This window comes from Vombatus ursinus, unplaced genomic scaffold (genome assembly GCF_900497805.2).
Source record: "Vombatus ursinus unplaced genomic scaffold, bare-nosed wombat genome assembly UNPS02005459.1, whole genome shotgun sequence".
Taxonomy (NCBI): Eukaryota; Metazoa; Chordata; class Mammalia; order Diprotodontia; family Vombatidae; genus Vombatus; species Vombatus ursinus.
Window position 1 is genome coordinate 16,097,486 of NW_020945237.1, and position 16,772 is coordinate 16,114,257.

Below are 16,772 nucleotides of genomic sequence, written 5' to 3' on the forward strand. Positions count from 1 at the left end.
GCCAAGATCCCTGAAGCCTGTAATCATGAATGAGCAAATGCTTATTCCAGTTTGTACCTGTAACAGAAATGAGCTGTGGTCTCTGGAATATAAAGTTGCCCCTAAGGAAGGGAAAGCCAACGTAAATAAAGCAGGAAGGTGTTGGGAGTCATGTCATTGCTGGGGAACGCTGGGCAGGCCAGCAGCCTGCGGGGAGGGATGGGATGGAAGGATCTCACCCCAGACTTCTGTGAAGAACACAAATGAATAAGAAGTCAGAGCTGATGATGGCACTTCTGGAGAGAAGTGTTCAAGGTATGGTTCTCAGTGACACCGAGGTCCCTTCTAGCAGTGGGTTTCTGTTAATCCATTTCTAAGCCCATGATTTGCCATGGAAGGAAAGTATGTTCTAAAACAGGCGAGTGGCTTCCTGGACTCATAAAGCTGGATGGATGGGTGCCCAAAGATATTTGCTTTGCTTGGGCTAAATTATTGGAAAGGCACATATCCAATGTGAGCTGGAAACCCATCAGGCCTGGGCGTAGCCTAGCTTTGTTCTCCTTACCATCTGCACCCCCACCCCACCAGTTGCTTCAGTCCTGAGCATAAAAATTGGAGTTAGAGTAGAGCTGGCATTATAGGTGTGGGTAGCACTTTTCACTAGGGTGTGTGCTTAGGGGACTTTATTTTTCCTGAGACAAACTTTTCATTATTTTTATTCATTAATCAAATGCAAGAAACTCAAACTTGATTCCTTTTAACCGTCTTTACTTTAAAACTAATCTTTGTTAAAAAAAAAAAAGAAAGAAAGAAAGACAGACAGACAGACAGACAGACAGAAAATACCAAAAAATCTGGAGACATTGGTGTGAGCCTGGTAGACCCTCTATGCACAACTCAACCTAGCACCTAAATGGATCCCTTCCAGTTCTGGAATCTTGGATTCTAGGTGAGGCAGAATCTCAGGTATGACATCTTTGAGTGGTCACAAAAGATCTGTTATCCAACCCTCAGGTGAGACAGCCTTGTGTGGTAGAAAGAGCTCTATATTTGGAATCAGTGACATTTACTATCTGGGTGACTGTACAAGTCATTTAATCACTCTCTGCCTTCTTTTCCTCATTGATAAAATAAGGGGTTAGACTGCATAGATTCTAAGATCTCTTCCAGATCTAAATCCATAATCCGAAATATGATTTTCTTTTCTTTTTATAAAAATCATATTGGCTGGGAAGCTATCTCTCTTTAATTAGACTATCTCCGGGCTTCAGAGACCAAGGATATGATCTAATCAGACATCGGGCTTCAGAGAAATGGTAGGCACAGATTATGCTATATCTCATATATAATGGAAAGTTAAGGAATCAATTGCCAATCTGAAAAGTAATAGCCGTAAGAAAGAATCTTGGAGTCTCTGAAGCTCTCTGTCTTCAAATTGTGTGTGTGTGTGTGTGTGTGTGTGTGTGCACACACGCATGTGCGCATGTCTGTGTGTGCATATATGTATTTACTTACAGATACTTATATACACACATGCACATACATATGTATAGATACGTATGTGTGTATTTTTTATCTTAACACCTCTGGGAAGAAGGGAGAAAAGACTACTTTTAGGTTCATTGTAGAAGGGTCCTATGTTCCCCTGTGCTTTTTACAAAGAAAATTAACATCAGTTTTATCAGACCACAAAATAAATGTTGGGCATCAAAATAAGCAAAGATAGGGGCAGAGCCCAGAGGGTAGAGTATAGGCAGCAACCTAGCTAAACTATCCCAACATTCCCTCCAAACAACTGCATGACCTTAGACAAAGCAAAGGCAAAAATAAAGCTAATAAAGCTAAATAAAGAGACCATCAGGGAAACTGCATTTTACTAAAAGGTGTCATAGACAATGAAATAAAGTCAAAAATTTTTATAGCAAGTTTCTCGGATAAAGGCCTCGTTTCTCATTGTATAGGAAACTGGGTCAAATTTATAAAAATAAGAGTTATCCCCAAATGATAAACGGTCAAAGGATATGAACAGGCAGTTTTCAGGAGAAGAAATCAAAGCTATCAATAACCATATGAAGAAGTGTTCTAAATCATTATTGATTAGAGAAGGGCAAATTAAACAACTCCGAGGTACCACCTCACACCTATCATACATGACAAATGCTGTAAGAGATGAAAGTAAATAGGTATGTTAATGCACTATTGGTAGAGTAGTGAACTGGGCCAACTATTCTGGAGAATAATCTGAAACTATGCCCAAAGAATTATAAACTGTGTATACCCTTCGGTCTAGCAATACCACTACTAGTTCTGTGCCCTAAAGAGATCAAAGGAAAAGAATACATACATACATACATACATGCACACATGCATATATTTATATATGCATGTGTGTATAGGGGCAGCAGGGGAGAAGGGGCATATATATGTATATATTTATAACAGCTCTTTTTGTAGTGGCAAAGAATTGGAAATTGAGTAGATACTTGTCAATTAGAGAATGGTTGAACAATTTATGGCATGTGATTGTGACAGAGTACTATTATGCTATAAGAAATGATAAGGGGAATGGTTTTAGAAAAACATGACAAGACCTATATGCAGAGTGAAATGAGAAAAACCAGGAGATCACTGGGCACAGTAACAGCAATGTTATAATGATGATCAGCTCTGAAAGATTTGACTACTCTGATCAATATGATGATCCAAGACAGTTCCAGAGGACTCATGATGAAAAACTGCAATCCACCTCCAGAGAGAAAACTGATAAACTCTGAATGCAAAATGAAGTATTATTTTCTTACTTTCCTTTTTTTTAATATGTTTAATATGGAAATATGTTTTGCATGATTTCACATGTGTAATAGATATATTGCTTGCCTTTTCAGTGGGCAGGGGATAGGTAAAAGGAAGAACTCAAACTTTAAAAGGAAAAGATATTAAAATTAAATAAGAATATTGAAAATTATTTACTATTTTAAAACATTAAAAATGAACAATACTTTTTGAAAGAAAAAAAAAATCAAGGATAGATCTCTTGCCATTTAACTTTGCCTAGGAGCATTTTCCAAATAACTGAGGAAGACTTCAAATGGACTCCCCAGGCTTTGTCCCATCTTTCTCTATTTGCTTGATCCACTGAGAATTTATTGAGCACATGCTATGAAACTAGTCCTGTGCTAGGTGCTTGATACAATAGATAATTGTACAAATTGATACAATAGATGCAATGTTGGCCTTACCCACAAGGAGAAGAAATGACTGTAAGTTGTGTGAGACTGTAAGAATGACTGTAAGGACCACTTAGGTCTAGATTTTCAAGTCTGAAGGGGTTTAGCTATACATATTGCTTTCCCAGAAGAGTTGACCCTCTTGGGCTGGAGGGTTATGATGGGAATACTTCTTTTCTCTTTGATTCCTTGTAATTGGGTGGAGGCTTAGGAGAGACAGAAAGAGGTGAGAAGTAGGACTAAGAGAAGAGAGAGGTCATAGAAATAAGGAACTTAGAATTCCATGGGGTCTTAGAGACCATCTAGTCCAACAACTCTCGTGTTTTCCCGGTGAAGAAACTGAGGCCCAGAGAAATTAAAAAAGCTTACTACTAATAAGAGCTGACATTTCTATAGCACTTTAAGGTTTGCAAAGTACTGTTGGTATGTAATATCTCAATAAATCTTCAGAGCATCCCTGTGACATGTATTACAAGTCTCATTTATCCATATTTCACTGATGAAGGAACTGAGGCTCAGAGGGGCCAAGTAACTTGTTCTGGGTCACGGAACCTAAGCAAGAATCAACCCCAGGTCTTAGTTGACTATACACCCACCCAGTGTTCTTTTCCTCCATATACACTGTATCTGAGAGAGAAACATGTTGTCTTCTAATGGTTAAATGATTTTTTTTTCAACTAATTGTATTTTACCTCCTCAACTTGTGTTAGAAAAAGGTATGTTTTTGTTTTCACACCCATAACCCAAGTGACTTGCCCCACATAACACTATAAATGATCCAGGACTAGCACGTTTGTCCACTCCTCTGACTCCCAGGGCAGCTGTCTTTCCCCGTATGTATCCTTTGAATCAATCAGAACATGGATCTGATATCATGGATCAGTAGATCCTATATCTATCTTGACCAAGAAGGGATGTCCAGAGGTGATCAATGAATGGCTTCTCCCTATGGCTTTTTAAAATTCACAGCCATTCATGTGCATAGCTAGTGCACAGATTTGTTTTGTGAGTAGGTTTTATTTTTCATGCCTTCTTAGTGGTATGGGGAGGGGAGAAAGAGAAAATTTAGAACTAAAAATAAAATTGAATTCAAAGCCATCCTTCTGGTGGCAAGATCAGGTTTAGGAAGTCAACAAGTCAAGTCTTACTGGACACCATTTTTGTCAAGGAGTAAGTTTTTTGTTTTTCCTCAGACTGTGCCACTCTGTTGTGACTTTGGTTGCTATAGTTAGTGACTAATGGACTAGTAGTACCTTAACACTCCTAATTCTTGACCTTTATTGCCTCCCTCTTCTCAGTCCTACAGCTTCTAACCCCTAGAAGAGTGCAATGTGTGCCTATTTAAAGATTTATCTTCCAAGATTCCTTTCAGGGAGGCTTAGCAGCACTCGGAGTTGCAAATGTAAATATAAACCTTGTCAAAATTTTCCTTTTTTTATTTTTTTAAGTCATTAAGTTATAATTCACGTGTGAATGAGAACTATGCAACTTCCATCAGTAAAGAGCTTTAGACCCTAAGCAGAAAGTATAGATAGAAAAAAATATCAAAGGAAGGGGAATACTTCCTCATCACCTATTCTTCAGCCTCTTGCAATGATTGCTGTCCCTAATAATTTATCAAAAATACTATCTCCAAAGTCATCAGTTGTCAATCCCACAGCCTGTCCTTGGATTTATCCTCAGGGAGTTTTCTGGAATATTTGATATTTTTAATTTCTTCTCAGTTGGCTTTCATTACATAGATTTATCTTGTCTCTCTCCCTTCCTCTCTAACTGTGCTTTCTCTGCCTTTTACACTGGCTTCTCTGCTTCTTGTCTCCTAAGTGTGAGTGTCTTTTAAGACTCTGACCTTGACCCATTTTTCTTCTGTCTCTGCCCTCTCATACTTAGCAATCTAATCTCATCTGTTCTTGTGACTTCAGTTGTCTCTGTGCGGATGACTCTCAAATCGACATCTCTTGTCTGGTTTTCCCCTGAGTTATCTCTACCTGATTGTCCTGTTGACCTCTCAAATTCAAAATGTCTAGAATGGAGCTCATATTTTAACTAAATTTTGTTCCCCTTTCTATCTTCCCGTTTTTAATGAAGGATACCACCATTCTCCCAGTTACCTGAGCTCAAAACTTAAATCATCTTTAATTCTTCTCTCTCCTTTATGTCCCACATCCAGTCAGTTGCCAAGTCTTACAAATTCTCCCTCTATAATATCTCTCAATCCATTCCCACTTCCACTACCCTATGTCAGTCTCTCATTTGCTTTCTTCTGGACTACTGCAAAAGCTTCTTAACTGCCATCCCTTCTTCTCTTTCCTGTCCTCCCAATCTGTCTCATTCAGAGCAATATTTCTAATGCACAAGACTGATCACTCAAAGATCCTTGCTCAAAGATCCTTCTTTGCCTACTGAATTAAATGTAAACTTTATAGTCTGGTATTTGAGACCCTGTACCATCTAGCTGTAGTCCACCTTTCTCAACCTTTTTTTTTAGGCATTCTCCATGCATCTTTATTTCAGCCAAAATAGACTACTTATTCTATCATTTCTTCCCCTCTTAGGGGCATTTGTACATATTCCTACCTATTACTGGAATCAGCTCCCCCAATATCCTGTTGAAAAATTTCTGTTTCCTTAAAGCCCGATCAGATACCATTTTCTCTGGGAAGTCTTCCTTGATCCCATATGGGAGAAATCTGTACCTTCTTAATTTTCCCTTATCTTCCTCTGTGTCATGTCCTTTGTACTTAATCAGATTTTAATTGCATTAAAATTACCCTCATTACCATTATACATGTTTTATCTAAGTACCCCTCTCCCCAACAACAATCAATGTACAAGCATTTATTAAGCACCTATTTTGTACTGAGCACTGACCCTTCAATTCTCTAGAGGATAGAAATTTTCATTTTTGACCCATTTCCCTAATGCTTGACACAGTACCTTGCATACAGTAGGCAGGTAATCAATGTTTACTGAATTGTTTGGAATTAAATGGAGTAGGAAGGAATTGAAAGATTAGAAAGGAAAGTGATAGAACATCTTGCTTCATCTTCTCCATTCCTACCAGAGATGGTGGCACATTTTGAACCTCAGTAGGTCTTGTGTTCCTTGGACCAGCACATTTTCTGAATCTGCTCTGAACTTTTTGTTGTTCTTGGCATCTGGGGCCTGGAAAGGATTCATAAAGACATCCTAACCTGTAGCTTTACTTGGGGAAATCATATGACTAGTTTACCAGATTAATAAGGTTAATGTGTAGATGGAACATTTTAAAAACCGGTGGTCTCATCACTAGTTATACCAATGCTGTATTTCCTTTAAGCACAGTGATATCGACGTGTGTTTAGCTTTTTTAACATTCAAATGATTAATGTGCAAAGTTGTCATTGTAGTAAAATGACAGGGCCTGTTTAATTTCTCTTCCTCCACTGGTTTCCTCTTTTTCTTCTTTCATATTAAAACATATTTCATAACATTTCATAGAGAAGCCTGTATAAGCTTTGAGTTGCCATAATTTAGTTAAACCATAAAATTGTTTCCAGATTACCAACCGTGAAATGGAAAGACAATCTTATTTATGAATTTATAAATCAGATAATCTCCCTCAAATGAATCCTGAAACCAGAAACACTTTGGTGATTAAATAGGAGAGGGAAAAGTTTTTTCATTACCATGTATCAAAAAAAAAAATGTACTTTCTTTAAGTGGTTTTGACCGTGACCACACAGTGTGCATCCATAATCAACAGGATGGTCTTTGTAGTCTGCATGACTGGCGGTATGTTCTAATGAATTCTTTAGTCTTGAACATTGGCATGTTCATTGCTCTGATAGGCCCTATACCCACAGTGACCATATGCCCCAGATTTCCTAGAACAGTTCTGATTTCAGAGTAAATTGACTATATTATAAGGTGATAAAAAGTGTGAAAAAAAATCTTTGCCAAGACCATATGTCATAGCTTTTGGTTCAAATACACAATCTAACATGACAAACTTTTAAGTTCCAGCCAGCTGCAAAACCCTATACTAGCTGCTGGGAATACAAAGATTAAAACAAGGAGACCCTACCCTCCATGAGCTTCTATTCTCCTTAGCTACCCTGAATATCATATAATTAATTAGTCTAATTGTCCTTCCAATTGGAAGGGTTAAAGTGAGGAGGTAGCATAGGGGTGAAAAATTCTCCTCCTTCTCTCTGTGAACTACTCCCACAAGTCCAGAAAGGCCAGCATCCCCAAAGGAACAGCTGGGCTTCCAATTTCACAGAACACCCTTAATCAGTATCCCCAAGCTGCCTGCCAGACAGCACTGCCAGAGACTACCTACCCCAGGGCCTTTTCCAGCTGAAGATCCAATATTTATTCCCTTCTGCCCTTGGGGGATGTCTTGCTTCTGCCTTACAGATGCAAAAAGGAGAACTGAGCTCCTAATACCTGGGATCATAGACTCATCAGATCTTAAAGCTAGAAGGGACTGGAGTGATCAAATAATCCAATCCCCTTATTTTGCAGATGAAGAAATTGATGGATACAGAGCTTTTGCTTCAACAAGTTGGAAGCATTTTTCCCAGGTGCTCTCACATCTGTTCTCACAAACAGCCTTCAAAAGTAGATTAGAAAAGAAAGATATTACTTGTGGACTCTTTTTAAATTTTTTTTAAAATTTTAAATAGCAGCTTATACGATGTCTACTTTAGGCAGTATCTGTTCACTGAACCAAATGAAGCCTCAGTTAAGTCCAGCAATGACTTGGAAACCCCTGGTGAATTGTAGGTGTCTGTCAGTGAAGAAGCAAAAATGGAAATAAAGAAAATTTCACTAAGCTCGTATGTACATGACATTTCCTTTGTAACAAGTTTGATTCTATTTTGTTCATCTATCCATCTCACCTGAACGCTTGAGCAATCAAGCAACCAGGATGAAGGAAGAATACGAGGGAGAAGGGAATCCTTATAGTGGCACGTCTTCTCTCTGCCCAACTGTCCAAGATGGGTTCTGGGATGGCCCTGGGCCAGGGGAGAAAGGCAAAGAGTTATGGGCCCATCCAAGGTAGCCAAGGTGGTGTGAAAAATGCAAAGATGAGTAAGAAAGTACATCCTAAAAGAGTTTATAGACTAGGAGACATGATAAAGTGTGTACAGTATACAAATGACTGTAACGGTAGGTAGTGGATGGTAAACCCAGTGAGAGAGAGATGTCAAGTGTACCAGTGTTCAAAGGAAAGAGAAGTAGAAAGGGGTAAAAGGGTGGACTCATAAATCTAGAGCTGAAAGGGATCCAGGATGTCACAGGTAAAAAAACTGAGGTCCAGGGAAGTTGAGTGAATTGTCCATTGGTATATAGATGGTATGTGAACCAAGTTCCTCAGGTTCCAGAGGCTGTGATTGCTTTTTCTACAATTCTGCACTAGAGAAGAGATTCAGGATGTTGTATTCATGTTGTAGGTAAATTTCAGCTGGGTATGAAGGATGGTTAGAATCCTAATAAGTATAGATGGGGGAGGGAGGTCATTTGTGAAGGAGCACAGATAAAGGAAATACCACAGACAAAGCCATGGAATCAGAGAAGTCCAGGTTGGGAACCATGTGTAGTTTGACAGGAGCAAGCATAAAATACATAGAAGAGAGAAGTGGAGATAAGACTTTCAAGGTTCATTGAGGCTGTATCATGGTGAGCTTTAGGACTTTGATCTAAAGGAATTTTAACTTTATTTGGTAGGCAATGGGGAGTTATCAGAGGTTTTTGAATGAAGGAATTAGATGATTAAATCAGTGCTTTAAGAAAAACCACTTGGTGAAAATGTACAAGGTGGATCGGATGAAGGAAAGCCTTGAAGCCAGAAGACCAATTAAAAGGCTATTACAATAGTTTCATAAAAAATTCTTCAAACAGCTTATAAATGTGTCTTAAGGAGGTAGAGAAATGGAGCCTGATCTTAGTTCTGATATTATAACAGGAATAAAAATTCAATTGAAAGTCCATGTTTTCTTTCTGAATGAAATAGGAAAATATCGAAATGCCAATGTCAGCTTAGCTTGACAAAATAAAAAAGGCTCAAAAAGAAGGGAAAGTGATCCATCACAGAATTTCCTACTGGCCCCTACCTCCAATCTGTTGTTGTTGGTGTTGTTCAGTTGTGTTCAATTCTTTGTGACCCCGTTTGGGATTTTCTTGGAAAGACACTAGAATAGTTTGCCATTTCCTTCTCCAGTTCATTTTACAGATGAGGAAATTGATACATGTGGGTTAAGTGACTTGCCCAAGGTCACACAGCTAGTAAGTATCTGAGGCCAGATTTAAACTGAGGTCTTTGTAAGTCCAGACATGGTGCTTTATTCACTGCACAACCTAGCTGCCCCATTAAAGAATTTCCTCCTGCCCCATACCTCCTCTCTGTGGAGAGTTTCTTTTATCCTACTCCCAAACCAGACTTCTAGCTCCTATAATGCAGAAGGTTTACTAAACTCAGTCAATCAACCAGCAAGGACTTATTAAACACTGACACATGCCAGGAAGTGTTCTAAGCACTGGGAATACAAAGACAGAAGTAGGAATGGTTCCTGACCTCAAGAAGCTTACAGTCTAAGTCTTCATCTTTACCTATTAAGTGTGTCCATTATGTAAGTTGCTAAAAGGAACTGTTACTTGTTATTCTTAGGCACTGCTACATCAACCCCAGCTCCTTAGATGGCATGACTTTTACTCACAGTATTGGCTGTGCTTTATTAACTCTAGGATGAATGATGTGGTTGAAATTCCCTCCCATTCAAGATACAGGCATGGAAGTTTGCCTGTTTGAGTTAGTGATTCCCATCACCTTTCTGAGATACCGTGTGTGGCTCTCAGTCTGATGGATGTGGGGTCCTTAATCTCTATTGACTAATCTGCTTTTAGGTGAATCTCTTACTAATTTTTCTCTTTGACACGGACTGCATTATGGCAGTGAGGAGCCTGGCAACACAGGTATGATGGAAGAAGGTAATTCAGAGGTTTCAAACTCACTGGTACTTCTGGGAAAACTAAGAAAGTCATTCCATAGAGAGCCAGACACCAGGCCACTTCCGTTCCGTCCAATTTCCTCCTTCCACATTTCTGTAATGGAGGACTCATAATGCTTGATGCTTAAATTGATTTTTTTCCTAAATGTATTTTATAATCATTAGCTAGCCAGGCTGCCCAGAAGCCTTCCAAAGCAGCTCCGTGTTATTATAGAACCACCAATTTTCCAGCTGCAGTAAGGAACAGTGTGGGAGAAGGCAGAAGCTACATTTGTCAAACCGAATGCTGTTCCTAAATATAACACTTTATTAGCCCAGGGGTGGCCTAGCTATTTGTAACCTTTTAAAAACAACACTGAAGTTAGTTGGGAGAACCCGCCATTGTGTTCAGGGCAGCAGATTGGGCTGCTTTAAGAAGCTAGCCGGAGATGTAGCATGGTGGATGCTGGGCAGAGAGGCCAAAAGTCCCACGCTAATAATCACTGATGCAAGGTCATTCAATGAGTCAGTGTCAGATGTCAGGACTGGCAGAGACTTCCTGACACTCAGGCCTTCCCTAAGACGACAAAGCCTTGGCTCCGTAGAATCTGTTAATCTTTTCTAAGCCTGTGACAGACTGCATTAGGAAACCTTAACTCCCATTCTGAGAACCAGGCTTTATAGCAGCTTAATTCACTTGGTTCCATCTGGAATTACTGACCTGACCACATACACCAAGTTGTGCTTACTGAAATAGAAGGTGTTTGTCAGGCTCAATATAACTACCAAAGTAGTTAATTCTCTGCTGGATTTTTTTAAAAAATTTTTTTTAATTTTGAGTTCCAAACTCTTATCCTCCCTCCAACCTCTTCCCTAGCCATTGAGAAGGCAAGCAATATGATACTCCTTATACATATGAAGTCATTCTGCAGGATTTTGTAATCACACATGTTCTATATATCATTAATACATAAAGCAAGATATTACTGGATCTGGAGTTTGAAGAGAGCTGAGAGGCAATTTAGTCCAGAAGATGAGAAAATTAGAGGCCCAGAGAGTAGGGGCAACTTCCTAAGGTCACACAGTTAGCAAGTATCAAAGGCAGAATTTGAACTCGGATCCTCTGCTTTCATACTAAGAGCTTTCAGGGGCTTTACTGTTTATTTCCTACCTGAAGTCAATTTTTTTTTGAGACGTTAGGGGCTAAGTAGCTCTACATAGCAAGTGTCTTCTGATCAGCTAGTGAATGTCATTATTGAATTTTTTCCTGATTACTTCCCACGAATTTAAGCTTAGATTGAAGTCCTTTTGACCTCAGACTGAACTTTCTCTGCCTCTTACTTCACATAAATTTCAGCCATGTCATTCTTCAGTCTTTATAAGAGCAATTGTTTTCATTTGCATTTCCCTGTGACCACAAAACAAATTTTATTCCCAACACAATGAACAGACACCTCTGTCACTGGTACCAGAAACAGACACAGTTCTCCCAGATGAGAAATATAGCTTCCAGGTCTGCACAGCAAGCCAGGAGCCCGCTTAGGACATAGCACATACTGCAGATTCCCTTCTTGTGTTGGGTAAAATAATACGGGATCAGGGAAACAGAAATAGGTGAAAACATATGACATAGGGGCAGAATTATTTCCAATGGGGAAATGTTTTCCTAAATTTTCCAGGAGGCATTAGCTGATCTTAAAAAGTGCCTTTTTAGTGAGATCACTGCTGCTAAACTCTGATAATCTGTCCTTGATCTCCACAGAGGATTTGTAGATTCTCAATTTCCCTACAGCAGATTGTTAGGAGTGTTGCAGCAGACCAAGTGGTACCTGTATAATACTATGGTGATCATTCACCTAGAAAAATAAGTCTGAAAAAAAAAATAACAAAGCTTTAACAAACAATTCTCTTGTTTTACAGAGAGAGGATGCAAGCCATGGAGAAACAGATTGCCAGCTTAACTGGTCTTGTTCAGTCTGCGCTTTTTAAAGGGCCAAATACAAGTAATAGCAAAGATGCTTCTAGGTAAAAAGAAAAAAAAATAAAAAATTCACAAATCATGAAATCTGTTTCTCTTTAATCATTAAAATAATTCATCAACACAAATCGATTTCCTTATAATCGTTATGAAGTGGAAAATTTCACCCATCTATGAATTGTGGGTTTGCTTTGTTTATTCTGAGAATGCAAGTTAAAACTTTGGGTCAAAATAAGGTAAATGGGCTTCCCAATGCATGTGGATTTCATGGACGTTACACAGCTCAGTTCCTGCAACCACCATCTACATTTCTCCTCCCTCCCATGTTCACCGTGCATTTGGAAAATCATGAATAATGTCCAGCCACATTTCACCAGCAGCTAAGGAATGCTACATTGTAAAGCCTTATCCATCCCAGCCAGTGCTTATGCTGTGATGCTAGAACACCTTCATTGCCTAATAACCATCACTGATTTCTGCTGATTGCTTATGTAGTAGATGTGAAAGAGATAAAATCCAGGCTGAGCATTTTCTAACTTTGTTCTTTTTTATTCAGTGAGAAGATGATGAAGACCATGGCCAACAAGAGCCTCCCAGATGGTGCAGGTAAGTCTCCCAATGGATTTGTAAGGGAAGCCTTATACCTACATCAGTTACTTGGTGGGAATTGTGGAAGTTTCAGGAAGACACCTTTGCCAAGTATCACTCCAACTCACACCTGAAATTCTATGATTATGGATTAATTCCTGTGGATTAAAGTGTTGACTTTTTCCTTTGTTCTTCTTTTCAAATGAAAATACTCCTGGGAAAGGTAACTCATAAAGTTATTAAGATCATAGAATGTTAGAACTATAAGGGGCCTTAATGATTATTGACTCCAAGGGTTCTTAACCTGTGACGCCTGAACTCTCAAGTGAGAGGCCATGGTCTTGGATGGGGGGAAAATTGCATTTTTTTTCTATTAACCTCTAACCCAAATTTAGCATTTCCTTCAACTATTTAAAAATATTATATATAATTATACACACACAGAGGTGCATACACACATAAACACAGTTAAAAACCCCAAAGTAATGCTACCCCATCATTTTACAGATGAGGAAATTGAGGCCTAGAGAGTGGAAGTGATTTTTCCACGGTTTCACTGCCAGTGAGTCACTCAACAGGTATTAGAAGCCAAATCTCCCAATTCTCCAACCAGTGGCTTGGTATAAATGAGGTTATGAAATTCCTTTTTCAAGACAATGTCTAAAAGGTTGAAAGTAAGACTGAAGGAGGAAAAAGAACATTCAGCTAGATCTGGGTTTGAATTTTAACTCCATTTCTTAATAGCTGTGTGACCTTGAATAAATCACAAACCTCTCTGAGCTTCAGTTTCCTCACCTGTAAAACATTTTTATGCAACACACATTCTATTATAGTTTGTATAAATATGACTCATTTAAAAAATTCAATCTGAATAGGAGGTAATTAATCATTTGAGGCAAACTGAAACTGAAGCTTCTTAAAAACGAAGAAGATGCATTATGTATCAGTATGGGTCTGAAGATTGAAAAAAATCCCAAGTGGTCATGTTTTTCTTCTTCTCTGGAAAATTGCTTGATCTCTTGGGGAAAAGAGTTTCACATCTGGCAAATCTCAAGGATAATATTAACTGGACTATCTACCCCACAAGCTTCTTGTGAGGCAAGTGTCTCTTAAGCTATAGATAAATGGGAGGTGGTATCACCCCTTTTGCAGATTTCCCAAAAGTCATCCCTGCAGGTTCATCTCTTTGGGCCTCTCTGCAGGGCTAGACAGTCATGTCACATGGTTGTTATCAAACACAATTTAGTGCCTTCTCAAAGATGAATGAATCATCTCTCTTTCTACCCAAGTACCCCCATGTTTCACAAGCGAGGTTAATGGAGACATGGAGAGAATATCTGTGGGGTGGGGGGAGGAAGGCAAAATAAATGGATCACGTTCATTAGTATTAATATGTAACTTTTGTGGGAAAAAGGGCAGAGGAGTTTAATAGCAGTTAATTACATTCGGTAAAAATTTCATCCTGCCAAATGTACTGGGAGAATTCACTTAGCCTCTTTAGACAGTGCAATCATCAGAAAAATGAGCTCTTTCTCCCATCAGGTTAGAATTAACTTGCAGAGCTATAGTTAGGAGATAGGATGAGAATTTTGCAGGTGAGGTTCATCGGAGGAAAATATGATCCATCAGAATGAAACTTTGGAATTTGTGAAGCTAAATATACCAGTTTGATTCACCATCCCTTTACATCATTCACTTCACTAATATTTATTAAATGCTCACAAATTGGCTTCCAGAAAAGGCTCACCCATGCCATCGTCGTGATATGGAGAGAGATGATTCTGGGTTCTTGAAGGCTATGTCAGCAGAACACAAGTCTGGCCAGTCTTCTGTAAATGGACAAAGGCTCCAGAAATTCCCACAGTGGAAATTCTTTCTATCAGTACAGATAGCAATATGACTATAACTTTTATCAAGAAATCCAAGAGAGTTGCCAGAGGCACATAGAGCTTAAGTGACTTGCTCACAGTCACATAGCTAGTAAGTGTCAAAGGCAAAATTTGAACCCAGGTCTTCCAGCTCCAAGATGAGCCTGCTGTCAACAAGGTTCTGCAGCCTCTGGAGGTCTTACCAAGCTGGAAGGGTTTTGAGTATGAGGCTAATGATTGGCTCTATCTCATTCAAAGATCAGCCTAGCTAAACTCAGGGCTTGTCTACCAGATGGTGAAGGCTTTTTGGCTATAGCAGCTCATTAAAACTTTTATTAAAGTGTGGAGGACCTCCAATCTGCATTTTTAGAGAGTATGTACAGATGAAGTCATGGATCCTCAATAAGACCCCTGTCCTCAAGGAGAATACAGTCTGGCAAGGGAGATAAGACAAATAACTATGGTACACAATAGCTATCACATGCCTAAGAGAGATCTGTATGAAGTGAAGGAGAGTTTATGGGAGGGAGAAATTACTTCTAGCTGGAAGGATCTGGGAACGATTTAGACCCTAGCCAAGAAGGTTTTGCTCTAATAAAACCAGTGAAATATCATTCCCACCACGTGATGAAAGAGTACCTAACATTCTTTCATAAAGGTTGATTAACTTGCCTTAAGAGCTATTTCTGTTTAGTTTAGGGGTTTTCAGTAAAGAATATCCACTAAAAACACAAACATACTACTAAGAGTATCTACTCACAGTGGTTTCGGTTGCCATAGAGATTATGCAACATCCCAGGAAAGAAACTAGACAGGGGTTAGTGAGTCCATTTTATAGATGGATGAATTGAATTATAATGAGACCAAATCATTTATCATGCCAGGATTAGGAGGAGAGAATGGAATCTCTTGAATCCTAAGGGAATATTTTGCCCACTACAGAAATGCATGTAAACATTATATGTTTTTACAGTAATACTGAAGTACATGAGAGTCACCAGATACTGCCATACACTTGGGTGTTTGAGAGAGAATACTACCCCAGGTCTCTTGGGTCAAGATGAGAGATTCATGAATTGGGGTAAAGGGGGTGGCACAAACTATCAGTAAGCATTTATTGATCACCAGTGCCAAAGCACTGGGATAAGTATTGGGGATATAAATTTTAAAAACATAGAATAGTCTCTGCCTTCAAGAAGCTCACATTCTGTTGATGGGCACATACGATCTGCATGTATAGTTATATGCAAAATATATAAAAAATAAATACAAGCTAATGTTTCGTGGGAAAAGTCACCAGCAGGTATAGGGATGGAGAAAGGTGTCATGCAGAAGGTGGCAGTTGAACTAACTTGAGTGTTTTAGGGAATGAGATTCTGAGAGGCAAAACTGAGGAGAAAGTCCATCTTTGGCATGAAAAACAATGCAAAGGCACCAATATAGAAGATGAAATGTCATATGTTAGGAGCATCAAGAAGAGTTTGGTTTTGTTTGTTTTTTTAAAATGGGGAAGATTTGGGCATCTTTTTAGGCAGTTGTGAAGATGCCCAGTAAATAGGAGGGGAAGGTTTGAAGATTAGAGATAGAGGGGGATGATCAAGAAGGTTGAAGGTAGAAGGCTGGCCATGAGAAGAGCCATCTCTTCATCAGAGACTAGAGTAGAAGAAAGGGGGGTGGAGATTGAAGGTCCAAGCAGCCAACAAAAAGGGAGTTATGTCCCTTAAAAGATGAGGAAGAAAACCACAAGAGAAACAGTAGTTAGTAAAGTCAATCTCCTCTTATAATCAAGATTAGATTTTTCAAAGGAATACTGTTTGAAACTCAAGAGATTATACCCAATGGATAACCCAAATACTGTGGTGACTTTTGAAGGGGTTTTATGATTTATATTTGTGTGTATAAATGTATTTCCCTAACAGATTTGGCATTCTAATGATATTGCTTAGGCTATTCCTAAAATGGATTTGCATCCTTCCAAATATACACCAATGGACGGCTAAAGGTAGAGGCCCAGGATCCTACAGAGAAGCAAGGCAATGAAAGTTGAAGGATTTTAGGGGGAGGGGTGTATGTTTGCGTGTTTAATCGGGGTTAAGTGACTTGCCCAGGATCACACAACTAGTAAGTGTCTAAGCCTGATTTGAACTGAGGTCTTCCT

General features: G+C 39.0%; 1 protein-coding gene across 1 annotated transcript in view; it reads left to right on the plus strand.

The window, feature by feature from the left end:
• Window positions 1–16,772, plus strand: part of KIAA1217 (KIAA1217 ortholog) — a 536,845-nt gene that overhangs the window by 491,269 nt on the left and 28,804 nt on the right. Inside the window, exons 7-8 of the mRNA XM_027847866.1 lie at window positions 12,101–12,205; window positions 12,715–12,764. Coding sequence (XP_027703667.1) covers window positions 12,101–12,205; window positions 12,715–12,764 — 155 coding nt within the window. The remainder of the gene's footprint in view (window positions 1–12,100; window positions 12,206–12,714; window positions 12,765–16,772) is intronic.